This window comes from Sinohyriopsis cumingii, chromosome 16, assembly GCF_028554795.1.
Source record: "Sinohyriopsis cumingii isolate HCF-2022 chromosome 16, ASM2855479v2, whole genome shotgun sequence".
NCBI classification, from domain to species: Eukaryota; Metazoa; Mollusca; class Bivalvia; order Unionida; family Unionidae; genus Sinohyriopsis; species Sinohyriopsis cumingii.
In genome coordinates, this window is record NC_142976.1 from 56,566,614 (window position 1) to 56,582,811 (window position 16,198).

The following is a 16,198-nucleotide window of genomic DNA, read 5'->3' on the forward strand; positions in this document are numbered from 1 at the left end:
GATCTATCCAGTAACTAATAAGACTGCTTTAACAAAACACACACACACGCGCGCGCGCGCGCGCGCGTGTGTGTGTGTGTGTGTGTGTGTGTGTGTGAAGAAAAGAGAGATGACAAGTATTTCGGGTCCCAGGAATACAATGCAAAACAGTTGTCAGAGAACATTTTGAGAGTGTCTAGTTTGTTTTTGAACTATTAGATTTCCATTTTCGGTATGCTTCTCGTAGCCAAGCGGATTTACGTTTTATCCACTGAATATAAGGCATTAATATTTATATTATTTTTATGTTTTCCGTGGAATATAAAGCATTTGAATTTATATTATTTTCATGTTATCCACTGAATAAAAGGCATTAGAATTTATATTTTCATAGTATCCATGGAATATAAAGCATCTAAAAAAATAATGAATGACACCTTCTTAATCATTCCATGGTAAAAATCACCCCTGTCATGAATATTTCACAGCGAAAGTCACAGCCAAACAACACCTCTAAATTGACATAGATCATCTTGATTCCACACCCAAATGAAAACATTTTATTATGGTCTGACCCATCTGTCCCGCTAGCTCCGTTGTATTAATACACAAGCTAGAGCCTTTTTTCCTGTAACTGAAAACACATGACTTCCTCTGGTCTTTTCGGACTTACTTTGATTGCTTAGAAAAGTTTAGATCTCAAACACTATAGTCGTATAACTACTAATTAGTATTCCTTAAAAAAAGGACAAAATACATATATGTAATAAATGTTAACATTCTATTTGCAAACAAATACTTTATTCTAAAATAAAGATATCAGTCTACAAGAATTGATCGAATGGAAGGAACCTTTAGGGATAAATGCCGAGTCAGTGACTTCTTCGCATGAACGAGCGAATTCAAATAACTGTTTCCGAATGAATAAATCTCAATGCCGAAGTGACAGATGCGTTATGAGTAGGACATCGAATATTGTACTAATGGATAGAATTTCTATCAACTTTGTAATGCCACTTTTTTAATCAGTTTGGGAGTTGATTGGTTTCACTTCTATTTTGCATAAATTGGGTAAAGCAAATCTTTCTCCGTACTTGATAATTAATAAGCATCCGATCTCTCGTTTTCAAGAAATATTATATATGTTCATCATTTGGATGTCCTGGAAATATCACGCATTTGAGCTCGAGATAGAATATGAATCTTATCATCAGTCAATCGAAACTGACTTACCGATATTTCAGTCCTCATCGATTGGTAGATTTTAAAATTATTTCTTCACCCTACATATAACCGTCGTCTCGGTCATTTTCGTTATTACCATCGTTGTAATCGCGTTCCGTCTTCTTGTATGTCTTGTTGAATTTATCATTATTATATGAGTTTATTGCTTTACAACATTTGTTGATATTGCTTGTATGAAAAATGTAGAAAACTTGTTAGAATCTCTTGCCAAAAGGATGCCAGTTTCAAATGAATAATCCAGAAGAGTTCCCCGTTCAACGGTTCTTTCCCGCTATTTACCCATAATTTATAGAAATACATTTCAACTTTAGATAACACGAATTTTATTTATGTAAGCTAGAATGAAAAAACGTACTTGGGTTCTTTAATTTAATTTAACCTCACCGCACGCACGCCTCTGAAAGGAAATCCACTTTGATGCACTGCTTCATTTAGATTTCCTTCACGTCTATTTTATTCGGCTCGCACGCTTTGTAGCCGTAATAAAATGAGCTATTTAAATGTTGAGTATGGGTTTTAAGGTAGATTTGTAATGGATTTGGTTCTAGATTATGATTACCGTCGAAATCTATGGATGGATTGCTTTGAGAGCTAAGAACCTGCTTAGAAACGACTTAGTATCACAACACAATATAAGGGAGAAATGGGAAACGATCACTGTATATAAGAAGGTAGCATTTGTATCAGAAGTACGCATTCGTATTATTTACAACTGTTGCGACAAAACACCCTGCTTCTTTTTAACTTCAGCAAGTGAATTTGCCAAGGATACCACATAACAACAGTTTATTACACCGTGGGAGTTTTAAAAATCAGCAACTATACAAGGAACGTCCGAGGAGTGTAGTAATTTAATAATTTTCAAAATTACGTCAGAATCTTTGCTTGGCATGGATGGGTATACTTCCATCGCAGTGATTTCAAACCAAGTGATTCATTGATTAGACCAACTGTCTTGTTTGATTTTTTTTAATAGATCTTTATAATACATTGATTTGCTGTACAAGATAAATTATCGACTGCATGAGACAGAGATATTTTATCAGAGATATTTGCTTATTATATAGTTATAATAATTGAAGACATAGCATACTGAAGATGTATGGAGACGAATGATACTTAATTATCACCAAATACATTTAAATTACAATACCCTGTGTCATTACAATTGTGGATTGTTGAATTAGACTGCATAAATTACATTTAAAAACTTGTCCGATCTGAAGTTTGATTCGTTCTAAATTGTTTGCCAACCTGTCTAAATAAATCACACGGGCTTTCTCAACAAAGTGATTTGACAAATACGTAGCTTTATTTTGACTGCGGCAACCGCTTCTATACAAGAAGTTTGAACTGGTACTATTATTGAGCTGGAAGTTTGTTTTCTGGAGACGAATAGAAACTCCACTGAGCCATGACAACGCAGGATTTCAAGACCTCCACAATCCCGAATGGGTCTTTTGGTCAGATCAAAAACAGCATTCGCGTTGTAGCCGATCGGGTGGAAGTTATCGATCAAAAAGTTGAGGCGATTGATTACGGTTTGAGATACGTACCTGCTCGGGTGGGAGAGATAGAGACTGACCTTCACGCCAGTAATAAAAACATGGAGGAGATTAAATGGAGAAATGACGTGCATTCCGCCAAAATAAAATCCATGCAGCAAGAGATGGAAGAAATGAGACTGCAAAACGAAACACTAAGGCATCAGATGCAAGAATTTCGTAACATCTCCGTGTATCAAGAGTCCCCTAGAGGTGATCATCACCCTGGGAGCCCAAGAAGGGACGTCCGAGACGGATATCAGCAAGACAGATCACCCATGGGCGACTACTATCAGGGAAGAGACGCTGGTGGGCAGGTACAAGCCCAGCCCAAGAGGGACGAGATATTCGATCCGAAGGAGCATGCAGTTCGCTATCAAAATAATGAATCTTTCCGACCCGCCGGATACCATGGTCCCAATCAAAAACTCGTCGGAGATTATAAAACGTCTTATAAAAGTCATTTTGTGGAGCCGAAGACCCTAATGCAGAATACTGGGAGCAAGGTAAGAATTTATTTTCTGATTCGAAAGCTTTTCCACGACTGCGCGCTCAACTGGAACCACTATAAGTTTTAATGCAAAATGGCGTTTATTTGATTTCATAAAAAATGCGATTTAATTAACATAAGAATCTGATCTTAATGAAAGCCAGGAGTTAAAACAATCAATTTCAAAACAAAATAACAGTTACCAGGAATTTGGTGAACCTGTCTCATTTTTGGACCTAAATTTACGTGTTTATTTTTTAAAAAATCCTCAGAAAATATTGAAAACTGCAGAAAATATTTATGTTTTCTATTACATTGGTGTCTTTGTTTTAAATATATTAAACAGAGTTAATAACATTCTTGGCTAGTTTGTTTTTACATATTAAGCTGCACAATCCTTTCAAACTTAATGTAGGCATGCTTTACAGTGAAGGAGCATGACAGAATACATTCGTATATGAACTAATATTAGCTATGTATGGACTGAATTACTCACTCTAAGTAGACTGAGTACAAAGTATTTCTTTCATTTATTAACTGTTAGATTATGCAGCGTGTGAGACAAAGGAGTCCAGTATCCAGTCAGCAATATTCCACAAGGCCTGTATCAGTAACAGGATAGACAATCCTGGGCCACTTTTTCACCAATAAAGTACTCCGTCTCAGTCCACGCTTTGCTAAATGTAGCTTTTACGATCATTTGAAGAGGAATACACCCATCACTGTGTATGTCGCTTATAATCTTTCATTGTAATAGTGGATACAATCGTATTTTGATAATTTCCTCTTGGCGATACTCCTTGTTCATATAATTTCCATCACTGAAGCTAATTGTGCGTCTATATGTCTGTCTTATGATTTATTAGTAATTGTGCATACTAAGTCACTATGAAACTAACTGTATCATATCAACCTATCATTCTTGACACTGGTACGAATTTGCACCCTTTTCCATTTGGAATATCTTCTAATGTTTTCTCATGATCTTTTGAACAGCTTTCAGAAACTTTTCATGCCATTTCCGTTAAAATCTAGCCCCATTCATCAACTTTTTCTTAGTACCCCCTCCCCTCCCCCGCCCATATAATTTTGAAGTTTTAATATACAGAGTAAGACATGTTTTGATGGACTATTATTGCTAAAAATGCGTAATTTGTCCACCACGCATTTGCATACCAGTGTTACAGTGCTGCCTCTTTGATTGAATTTTCCCCATTAACAATGTTGCTGCAATAAATAAAAAAAACTTTTTTATTTAAATAATATTAGGAGAACCTTTTGAAAACAAGTATTAGTTATTGCAGCATATACATGATAGGTACCTTACAATGTACATGTGTACTCCGATATATATAATCTATACATGCATGTTTGTTCAATTCTCATCGCCTTTTAAACTTAAATGGATCATTGTTATCGGACGTCTCGTATTATTTAAATGCCCTGTCAACACATGTTGATACGAATCTTTGAGTAGTTGCCAAACTATGAACATTGAGAGACATGCGATTGTTTACAGTTATTATAAAGAATATGTTTTTCTTTTGTTATTCTTTTTATGAACTAGTATATATTAACATCCGTCTCCTCAGATTTTGAGAAATAGTGAACCACAGAGTGATCTAGAAAAGGCTAAACCTTTAACTGCATGGTGCAAAAGTTACTAAACTATTCATAGGTTCGAAAAGGACTATATTTTTCTTTTGGGCACCAGTCCTACTTATATATCCAGTGTAGGTACAGTCAGGAATTTTTTTAGCTGAATTTGTATAGTATTTCATCTTCACTTTAGGGCAAGTATTCACAAAACTTATATCTAGGGGTGGGTTAACTTACCAACAAAAAAAAACTGTTCTCTGTAGCAAAGTTGGGGAGCCACTAAAGAAAAAATATTGATCCCATGCTCCTCATACCCTCGCGTTGTCACCATTGTCAACCTCTCGACTGCAAATGCATTGCATATGGCGATACAATATAGGGGTTCTGGCGATCTGAGACGTTTTAATTTTACAGACTGCGTAGATTGCATAAAATATAAAAAATATTTAAGGTCCAGACTCAAACTTAAGTCTGGATCCAACAGTCTGATTGGATAAAATATAATCTAACTCAAGTTTGATCACTAAAGTGTCTAACATCTAGACCTAATCTTTACGACATTTATAAACGTCTATACATAATCTTTACGACATTATAAAGAAATTGGGGATATGGGTCATGGTTAAGGCAAAATTTCTCAAAATGTAATAATTGGTAATTTTTTATCTTGAATTTCAAACGTATCAAAACCAGTAATTATCGCTGCTGAATTTCCGGAAATGTTGCCCTTTCTTATGAAAGCATCTGATGGGATTCGTTGTCTTAAAACGTATCAGCTAGAATTAGATTTCAAACGTACGTGATGGTTTCTCTTCATGTACGTCTTTTAAAAAAATGGTGCCATTCTTCTTGGACAATATCGTACTGCTGAAAAGATACAGCCAAACTACGTGTCGGGTTATTTTCATTTCTCATCCAAGGTCTGAACTGCACAAGTTCTATGTTTATCAATGACTAAATTTCAAGCCAGTATATTTACCGCAAAGATTAGCTAAGTGAAGGGATTCAAGCTACCTAAACGAAACCTCCTAAATTTTAATTTTATCTTACCTTCATTTAATATGGCCATGCTTTCTTTGCCAGAAGAAATATTAAACTATCGAACATTTTTTGGTTTGTTTTTGGTTATAACCAGTTGTCACGTAGCACTCATAGAATATTTTTTTTTTAAAATTCTCATGGCATTCATAAATGGTTACAGGACATGTTGGGGAAAACCTGTAATCATAGCAACATTGCTAGTGTTTACCGAGCACTTACACCGTATTTGGTTTCTGGTCGTACTGTCTGTTTTGATAATCCACTTTTAAATAGGTTTGCACGAGCCGGCCTTATTTAGAGTGGATTATCTGAGATATTTGCTAATATCTACGGTAAATTTGTCTCATCAAATACGCTAACCATTATGCCTATGAAATGGTTGTCACTTCTCAAGAAACTACACGCGGATTCCATATTATTGAAAATGACTATGCATTTGGTATCGATATCGTTAGAGAGATGAGGGTTCTGGAAAAAAAAGTAGTGTTCATTCTTTGTACCGCATTTCATATCGCACCGAGTCAGAAAGATATATCACTGAAATCAAATATTCGCTGGCTTTATTTTTTTATTAGCAACGTGTCACCAAGGACTGCTCTGTGGAGAGTAACAAAAGACAACCGTGTTTTCGTGTTTACTGTTGTGCACTATTGTTGGGTAGTGTATTAAACTGCATTCTTCCCATTAAAATGTCAGTGTTAATACATTCATGTCTGAAAGGAATATTAATGGGGCCGACCCGAAGCCGAGATTGCATTGACCAAATCTTTCATTGATAACACATGTAAATAAATATGTGAGTGAATGGGTGCAGTTTGAAATGAGATGATTGAATAACGATTAAATGCGTTTTGACTCTTTAGAGTTGGACCTTTACAAACAGGCAATATTTCCCAATTAAAAGGAAAGGCATTATGTAAACGTCTGTCATAGTGTCTTATCCGTCATGCTGAAGCCTTGATTGCACCACTGATCTACATTCTCCAGTATATGTCTCGTCACTTTCAAGAAACGTATTAGTTGTTGTTGTTGTAGGGTTTAACGCCATTTTTCAGCACACGACAGGCTATACATGGCGGCCAGTATTAATGGTGGAGGAAGAACCCGGGAAAACCTCGGAAAGAACCACCGACCCACGAGAAGCTAATGGCAAGCTTTCTCACGTACCCACATTGGCCGAATCCGAGACTCGAACCCACGCACACAGAGGTGAGATGGCAGTTATCCGTAACGGAGAACGCTTTAGACCACTCTGCCACTCGGGGCCCCGAAACGTGTTAAAGTTTTTCAGCTACATTCTTGTTCTTTTAAAACATATTGTAACCTGATAAAAAAAAATAATAAGGCACCTAAAAGTAAATTTTAGAGGATCCGTGAGTTTTGTTTGATCAAGTTTGAATTGCTGCAGATTGGTGCTTAATTCCTGGTATTATATTATATTCCTTAGATGGTCAACATTATTATATGGATCACAATTCACTGATTTTAATCCAATAATTATCATCGTTATCTCCATCATCATCGTTATCTTATTCGTCATCATAATTGTTGTTTTGTATTACTTTTTACAACACTTATAAACAAGTTTCAAAACACCCCGAATAAATGCGTATTAAAATAAAAAATGTATATTTTTCCTCGTCAGTGTAGAGGTCGAAAATATACTAGAATGCCATTTACAAAATGTGCAATCTATTTTGACAGCAGAGAATAATGTTATCCTATACATCATTATACAGCATCTTCAGTCACGTAATCCATGCATTAACGTAATAAAAAAAACAACAATATTTAGAGCCGCTTTAAATAGGCGTCAGTTAATCCGTACTTATCTAAGCTGATATAAATACCTCATTATCTTGACTTTCTAACTTCACTATTTTCGTAGCATGATCCAAAACACACCTATAATGATAAATAAAAAACATGGGTTACTTTCACAGCTCAAGTTGTTCTTTCTCCACGCCACTTATTACGAATCTCTCGCCCGCTCCCACCACCTGCCCGGAAGATCCCCGCCCCCTTCTTTCAGACTGTGATCCAGCAGCACAAAATCCGGCATCTATATTACATGTCCTCATTTTATAAATGCAATAATAAATTTGATTTTAAAAGAAAAATGATATATGTAAAAATGTCACGAATTGCTTTTTTTTATTTTTGACCTTGGATCCTTTCCCAAGTACCCGAGGGGGTGGGGGCCTTAAACTATACCTTTGAGTCTGATGTTTACTGCATCAACAATCTATTTACAGAGTTTAGTGACTTTCCACTCAGTTGTTTAGGGGGAGATCGGATGAAAGACAGACAGACAGACAACCTGACACACGGACTGACAGCTGATATGTACATATATGAAATCTAATGGTCTGTGATATATATATATATATATATATATATATATATATATATATATATATATATATATATATATATATATATATATATATATATATATATAGTCCGTGGGGCAGAAATAAAGTCACTGAAGAAATAAAAACATGTAGCTTCAATTTCAATGTTGAAGGCAAACCATTCACATGGTGAAAAGTGGGGATATTTAAATAACGACACGTGTACTTTATCTAAATAAAAGCATTATTCAATTCAAATCAATACTTTTTGGAAGCGATTTTCAAACATCAATAAGTGTTGCTCTTTAGATTAACATTCGGGTTAGATACTGAACGTCACATTCCCCCCGCCCCCCCCCCCAAAAAAAAAAATATGTTTGTAGGTTTGTTGTTTCTTGACAATGGTTGACATTGCTTGATACAAAGTGCTTAAAGTCAATATCACCTTTTAAATAGAAAGAGATTTTGATCAAATAACCTCTTTCGATGAATCTCTGATAACATATTTATTAAATGTAAGTAATGTATACACTCTGAGATCACACATCAATGTCCGCTAATTTATTTTTTGTATTAACTCGACCAACATGCGTACTTTAGGAATCCAGCAAGCTTGCTACAAGTACAGAATGTCGTAGTTGCTATATGCATTACCACTATTAGTGTGCGGACAAAACTATACGCGTTAGCTGAGTGAAAAGTACTTAAGCAAAAGTGTCATATATTATTATTATTATTATTATTAGTAGTAGTAGTAGTAGTAGTAGTAGTAGTAGTAGTAGTGTTAGTATTAATAGTAGTAGTAGTAGTAGTAGTAGTTAAATCCGAGAATTAGGTTTTTGTTTTCTGTCTTTTTTTTTTTCCAGCAAATTAGGTCTTAAGTTACGTCTAGATTTAAGACATTCGGTCGATCAACTGAAAGTAGATTAAAATTGAAATGAATCGGATCACTATAGCATAAGTTTCTATATCAAACCTATGTTCTGTTGGTGGCGTTCAGACCTGCAGACATTTGACTAGTCATATTGGACCAAATATATCATAAGCTAGACTAACTGCATCGAGGTCAGTCGGACTACTCTCGGTCTTTTTTGTTAAACCTTTGATGACATTTGCCGCCATTAGGAAGTATATTCAGCATTTCATTTGTTCACATGTCGCAATCATTCGGAACATGGTAGTAGGTAATCTTGAGAGAAATAAATATTACACCATTGTTGTAATATGGTGGCACTGGAGTTATTGTACAAAGGAAACGTTGTTGTTGTTGTTGTAGGGTTTAACGCTATTTTTCAGCACAAGATAGGCTATACATAGCGGCAAGTATAACTGGTGGAGGAAGAACCCTAGAAAACCCGGGAAGAACCATCGACCCACGAGAAGCTACTGGCAAGCTTTCTCACGTACCCACAGTTTCCGAGCCTGAGACTCGAACCTACGCAGACGGAGGTGAGATGGCAGTGAATGGTGAGCGCTTTACACCACTCGCCCCCCCCCCTCCAAGGAAACGTAACCAGCTGTGAGGAGTATGTGTAGATATTGTATTGTTCCGAAGTTTTGCATTCTCTGCTAGAAATACTCGTACAATGTAAATCATGAGAGACTTGACAAAGAAAATCGAAACAAACTTTTAAAAAAAATTGTGTTACCACTTGTAGCTACTTCGTGTTACTAAAAAAGCTATTCAAGAAAAACAAAGTTTTTAAAAAAATAAAACCAGAATTCACACTTGGACTACATTTTTATGATTTAAGGCGACATTTAGAATAATACTTGCCTCGTAATAAAAGCGTCTGCTTTCCCGTTCGTTTGAATGAAAACACAAATATTAATTATCGTTAAATTATATAAAATTATATCTGACTCTCAAGTTCTCTGCCCCATATTTCAAAATGAAATCCATGTAAATTCGGTCATTTTATCTTAAGAAATGTGAAATGGACACCATGTGGTTGGTACATTTAAGGGGCGCGATAATAGATGACCTTTTCAAATTCCAACAGCAAATGACTCTTTTAGACACTTATTGCTGACGAATGAATAGCATATTAGAGTTATAGGGTTTTTCATCCAAAGCCATCTTTACAATTACCTGCATTCAAATGCGATGTTTACCAAGTTGTTTGCATGGGACTGTTGGCAAAGTAATTATCTTATTGGGGGAAATATATTATTGATATTTATCCTGTATTTATATTTCTTTTCACGCTCAGGATAGAGGACCTATATACAAAAATGAATCCATTGAAAAGTTGTTGTTCTGGGTAAAAGCCATTTTTCAGCATGTGATAGGTTATACATGTAGGCCTGTATATTTGGTGTAGGAAGCAGGTGAGAAAACTGCGGGAAGAACCAACGACCCACGGGAAGCTAATGTCAAGCTTTCTTGCATTTCCACGTTGGTCGAGCCCGAGACTCGAAGCCACGCGGACAGAGGTGAGATGTCGGTGATCTGTAAAGGCACGCAACTTAGATCACCTAGCTCATCCGACCCCACCCACTACCATGAAAAGTACATTTTTGGATGCACAGTCGCGAAAAGTAAGAAAACACAACACAATCGGCTTTATATGTTTTAATTCAAGGTCAAATCTAGTTTTATGTAATATTGACGTCCACGTAATCATCGGATACGGAGAACCAGTTTTTCTTTTTACTCGTGTAAAAGTCATGCATAACGAAAAGAAGTAAATCACACCCGTTCCCCACACAGGAAATTGCATGTATGGAATTTATTGCAAACTTTGTTATGTGTAACAATGATAGTATGACTACGTACCAGAGCGAAGTGTGCAATTTGCTCATTTATGAGTCCATTCAAGTTATGTGCTCCCCTTGTCTCGATCGTGCAGGAATAGTGTTCAAATTTCAGCATCCAATGAAATTAAACAGACCCGAAGCAGGGAAATATCTGCTCGATCCGCCATGATGTAAAGAGGGTTAACATATCGTAACCTTGGCTAGCGAAGATAATACAAATATCGTTACTTAAATTGAAGTGTTTCTCAAAAATCTTTCGTTCTTTAAAATCGGCATAATTTTGTGACGATATTATCGAGTCAGCTGTTGGATGAACCAGTTACCTTACTGAGGCATCGCATTTTTTTTTCCATTAATAGTGGCTGATCATCGCCATATTACAATGAAAAACTACATTTAAAGTTTGATAAAGCCGAATAAGAACAAAACAAAACCCCAAAATGTTCGCTTTCACAGAAAGTTTAAATAAGGTATGTTTTCGATTTTCGAGAAAGCTATATTGACCCTGGGAATTGTTTTGTTCATATTTCCTATCACATGATACATACTATTTGTTCTATATAGTAACAAAATCACAGAATCCCCTTTTCATGCAAACATAACATAGAAATAGGCATCCAGCATAACATAAAAAATGTATCCATCATAGCATAGAAATATATATCCTTGATCGTTATCTTGATCAAAATCCGTGCTGCCCAAGTTTTTCCCCTCCGAATAAATTCAAATCACAAGTCTCAGCACAAATTGCTCGTGTATTTATATACAAGTTCTTCGTTTGACCTTGATTTCGCTTATATTTCAAATTCTTATAAACTGGTTCTTATTTTGAGCTACCGAATTTGCATTATGCTATCACTGGTCTAATATATCACAGGTGCTCGACGCGAGCTTAATGTTTAAATAAAAAAGCAATAACCTGAAGGAAAAGGTTATACCGAGTAACACAATTTCCTCACATCGACCCACTCTGACAAATGACACCGTCTATCATACAAAAAAAAGAGACAAGATAAGTATGTAGGTAGATGACAGGGTCCTAGGTCACAACGGGTCATCTGGGTAATCTGAGGTAACTTTGACACTCGTTATGATAATTTTCCTTCAGGTTATTGCTTTGTTTTTTCAACGTTAAGATCGCGTCGAGCACCTGTGTAATAGATGTGTACATGTACCATTTCAGTTCCTATGAACGGTGTCTTTAATTTGATATGATGTCCCTTATTTCCAGCCGGATTATATTATGGGTGTGACCATATGCCGGTTACAGTTATGTCTATCGCACCGTTCATCGTTAAAATATTTATTACGCAAACTCGCAAATATTTCTTTTCTTATATCAGCAGTATTGTAGCATTAGATATGAACTGTGACCTGTGGTACGTATTGTACATTTTTACGAGTTGTCTATGAATGTAGATTTATAATATCTACGCATTTTTTTTAACTTAATAAGATAAATGAGGTCTGCAAACATTGATAAAAGCATAATAAATTACCAATGATCACAGAACGATGGCGAGCTGAAATGTTAAGCGGGAGAGTCAATCAGATTCAAATCAGATGTCCGTTGTCCTACGTGAAGATGTGACAGCGACCGCGTCGGGGTCATGTTCTAGTGACCCATGTTATTACCATAATTGATAATTTTATCAGCCAATCAGATGAATTGTATATCTTCGCATTTGGGAGACTGAGCAGTATGTCTAAAAAGCATCGATGTGTGCCGAATGATTTTTTTCATTTTCCGATTTTTTATAGCTGCATTTCCATTGGTTAATTCAAAGGTCATCAGAGCATGACCCCTAAGCGGTCGCTGTCAGATCTTTACGTAGGACATTGGAGATCTGATTTTGATCAGATTGGCAGGTGAGTCTGCATAACGTGTGCACTTTAACGTTCAATGACTATTGGGTAGTTCTCTCTTAAGATGCAAGCAAAACTTGGTTCAATACAGAACTATTCTACGTTGATAGCTTATTTGTATCTGCATTGCTATAACTTTGGTATTGATGTAGGCAGTGCCGGATTAAACCCTGTGGAGGCCCTTAGGCCCTTAGACAGTCGAAATCTTGGGGTCCTCTCGCAAATTATCTCCTAATACGTTTTAGCAATATTATTTTGATCCATTGTCGCGGGGCCCCTAGGCCGGTGCCTACTCTGCCTATTTGGTGATCCGGCACCGGAAGTAGGTAACATATTGTAATGTAAAAACCGAATTCGTATATAATCTACACACACACCTAAATCTGCAATATAGACTCTTCCGTGTGATCTTTAAACTCGCCATCATTCTGTGGTTGATTAACAATGGTTCTATAGACGGTTACTGTAAGTTGTAAAGGTGGTGCTTTCTATTCGACGTGCTTCGCATTTATCCGAATATGGAAACCTTCAAGAGCTTTTACACCAGTAACTTTTATCGATTTGTGAATAGGGTCTTTGCTAGTGTAGAACGCGCATCCAACTATGAACTCCATAGACACACACATGCCGTCACAGAATTTAACCCAGAAAATCGGGGTCAATGTTGTTCGTTTAACATATGGTTTCCAACGATGTTCATAAACCCTAATTGGCCTACACACTGTACGAAAGTAAATTTGGGTCTGCGCTATTCTCAGGTCTGTGCGCGTTATATTCGGATTAAACGGTAACTGCCTTTTCTTGCGCTTATCAGGTGACTAAATACAGATCAATAATATAAATCAATTGATTTTCAGTTAATCTAAGTACATATTCTTTTGAAGTGATTGTGAGGTGAACGAAATAAGACCTAATTTGATCCACACTCCTATATTCTTTAGCCAACTTCATTTCACCCAGTCATTTCAACTGCAGCTATACTTTATGGAAGATGCAGAAATTAATTTCAAGCAATAAGTAGTCACACACTACTTCTTAATATATTTTTTATTTGTGTACTTTTTATGGTATTTGTTTCTTTGATAACATCTTCATCGCCCCCACCCCATGTATCCAAATGAGACCATTGTTGACCTAGATTTACCGTCACGCGAAGCGTCACCAGATACAGATCTACGTTGGTCTGTATATTAAATGGTATTTAGCGACTTATGATTGAAAGTGAACAGCGTTGACCTGGTCTGACAGTGTGATATGTGATAGAGGATCCGGGTCTTCTGCGTCGCAGTTATCTAAATATATCTGTATTTGGTTAGATAATGTAAGTGCCAATAATAAGGATTTTTTAAAAGCGTCTCACAACATCCAGTGACGTAATATTTTTTTTTTGCAGCAAACACAATATTACGATGATTTTGTTTTACGACATGAGATGAAAAGACAGCAGGTTCGTTTGTTGGTTGACTTTTTGGGCGGTTGCTTCTTTATCACACGTTTCTGGATAACAATAAATTAAAATTTGTTCCCAACCCTGTCCTATTTTGCACTCATCGTACTTAGCTTAAAATAACGGTCCCATACCTAACTAGGTATGAATATCAACTCCATAAATAAATGATTTGGTTCTTTTTTCATAATTATGTAAAGAAAAGTATCGAAACCTATTGCCATACTTAAAGATTTAAAGGTTCATTCATGTCTACAAAAGTTAAAGTTTATTATTAATTTTGCTTCAAGTCCGTGTTTTGTGTTATGTTTAAGTTATTATTTAATGGTTGCATGCAATGCTTGGTTTTCATCTATTCACTCTCTTGTCTTTCTATACCCGGTGTATCCCCTAAAAGTGCAAGCCTGAGAGTAAAAAATCACCTTGGTGTCAAAATTGGGGGTCAGACTGAGTTAAAAACATACTTTGGTATCAAAACTGGGGGTAAAATTACAAATTTAGGGGTCTCTGAAGCGCAGATGAGGGTAAAGGGAAACACTGATACCCATCATGCAATGGTTGATGTTAATCTAATAACTTCCCTGTCTTTCTAAACCCTTTATGCAATGCTTGGTGTTAATATATCCACCTTCATTCTTTCTATACCTTCGTGCAATGGTTGGTGTTAATCTATTCACTTCCCTGTCTTTCTATACCCGTTGTTAGGCTCTAATAAACAGAAACAAGAAAAGAGTGAAGACAACAAGCTTTGTAAAATTTAACAACTATGTCTTTCCCTAGAAAAACAAGGTAAAAATGGAAAAAATGAACTTACGGTTTTAAGAATCAAATCCAAAAATAATCCAAGAATAATCCAAGAGTTATAAATTATTAGTCCTAGTAATATAATGTTCTAATGAATTTAAGTTCAAGTCCCGAACAAAATCCAAAATGGAAGGCGATGACGTATGCTATAGCCTTTATAGTACGGATGTGCCTACAGTTCTCTGTTGAACCACAGATAATATTCCGGTGTTTGAATTCCGAATAAAATTTAAATAAATGTCTTTGTCCAAGAATTATGTATGAGCACTCAAATATTTCCAGGATTTTTTTACAAATAATTCCATAAAAACAAAATTTTCAATTCAACTGGTCATAACAAACACCTTTCAGTGCCGAAGGTAAAACTCCCAGCTCTCTAAATTCTCTATAGACAAAGGTTATACAGTAACTTGAGACGCAAAACAGATTCCCGGATGAGGGTGAACCCTCCGGTAAAACCAGAATTTCTAGAAAATCGTAGAAGTTATTTACGTCTAAAGTCAAGTAGTCCCAGAAAGCCTCGATTTCAATAGTATCAATCACACATTAAGGATTATAAAAATAAAGTTGTTTACTCGAACTGTTACTAATTTTGAATCAACGTCAGGAACTAGGTCAGCATTAGGTGTTTACGACAAAACAGTCAAGTCAAACTAATTTCTGGAAAATATCAAATTCCAGTGAAGAAAATTACATTACTTTAACATGTAATAAAAATAAGTTTTAAAAAAATTTAAACTTACAAATAGACAATTAAATTAAATCAAATATAAATTAAATCAAATATACATAACACGATCATGCAATGATTGGTGTTAATCTGTTCCCTTTCATGTCTTTCTATACCCTTGTTGCAATGGTTGGTGTTAATGTATTCACTTTCCTGTCTTTCCGTACCTTCATGCAATGGTTGGTGTTAATCTATTCACTTTCATGCCTTTCTATACCCATCATGCAATGGTTGGTGTTAATCTAATCACCATTCTGTCTTTCTATACCCTTCATGCAATGGTTGGTGTTAGTCTATTCACTTTCATTTCTTTCTATACACATCATGCAATGGTTGGTG

General features: G+C 35.8%; 1 protein-coding gene across 5 annotated transcripts in view; it reads left to right on the top strand.

The window, feature by feature from the left end:
• Positions 1-1,745: 1,745 nt before the first annotated feature.
• LOC149780467 (uncharacterized) overlaps positions 1,746-16,198 on the top strand; it is a 30,240-nt gene continuing 15,787 nt past the window's right edge. Inside the window, exons 1-2 of one of the 5 annotated variants that reach the window (XM_089937411.1) lie at positions 1,746-3,274; positions 14,272-14,325. In XM_089937411.1, coding sequence (XP_089793537.1) covers positions 2,639-3,274; positions 14,272-14,325 — 690 coding nt within the window. In that variant the 5' untranslated portion in view covers positions 1,746-2,638. The remainder of the gene's footprint in view (positions 3,275-14,271; positions 14,326-16,198) is intronic. The other 4 variants (XM_089937414.1, XM_089937413.1, XM_089937415.1 and 1 more) reach the window with 4 other exon arrangements.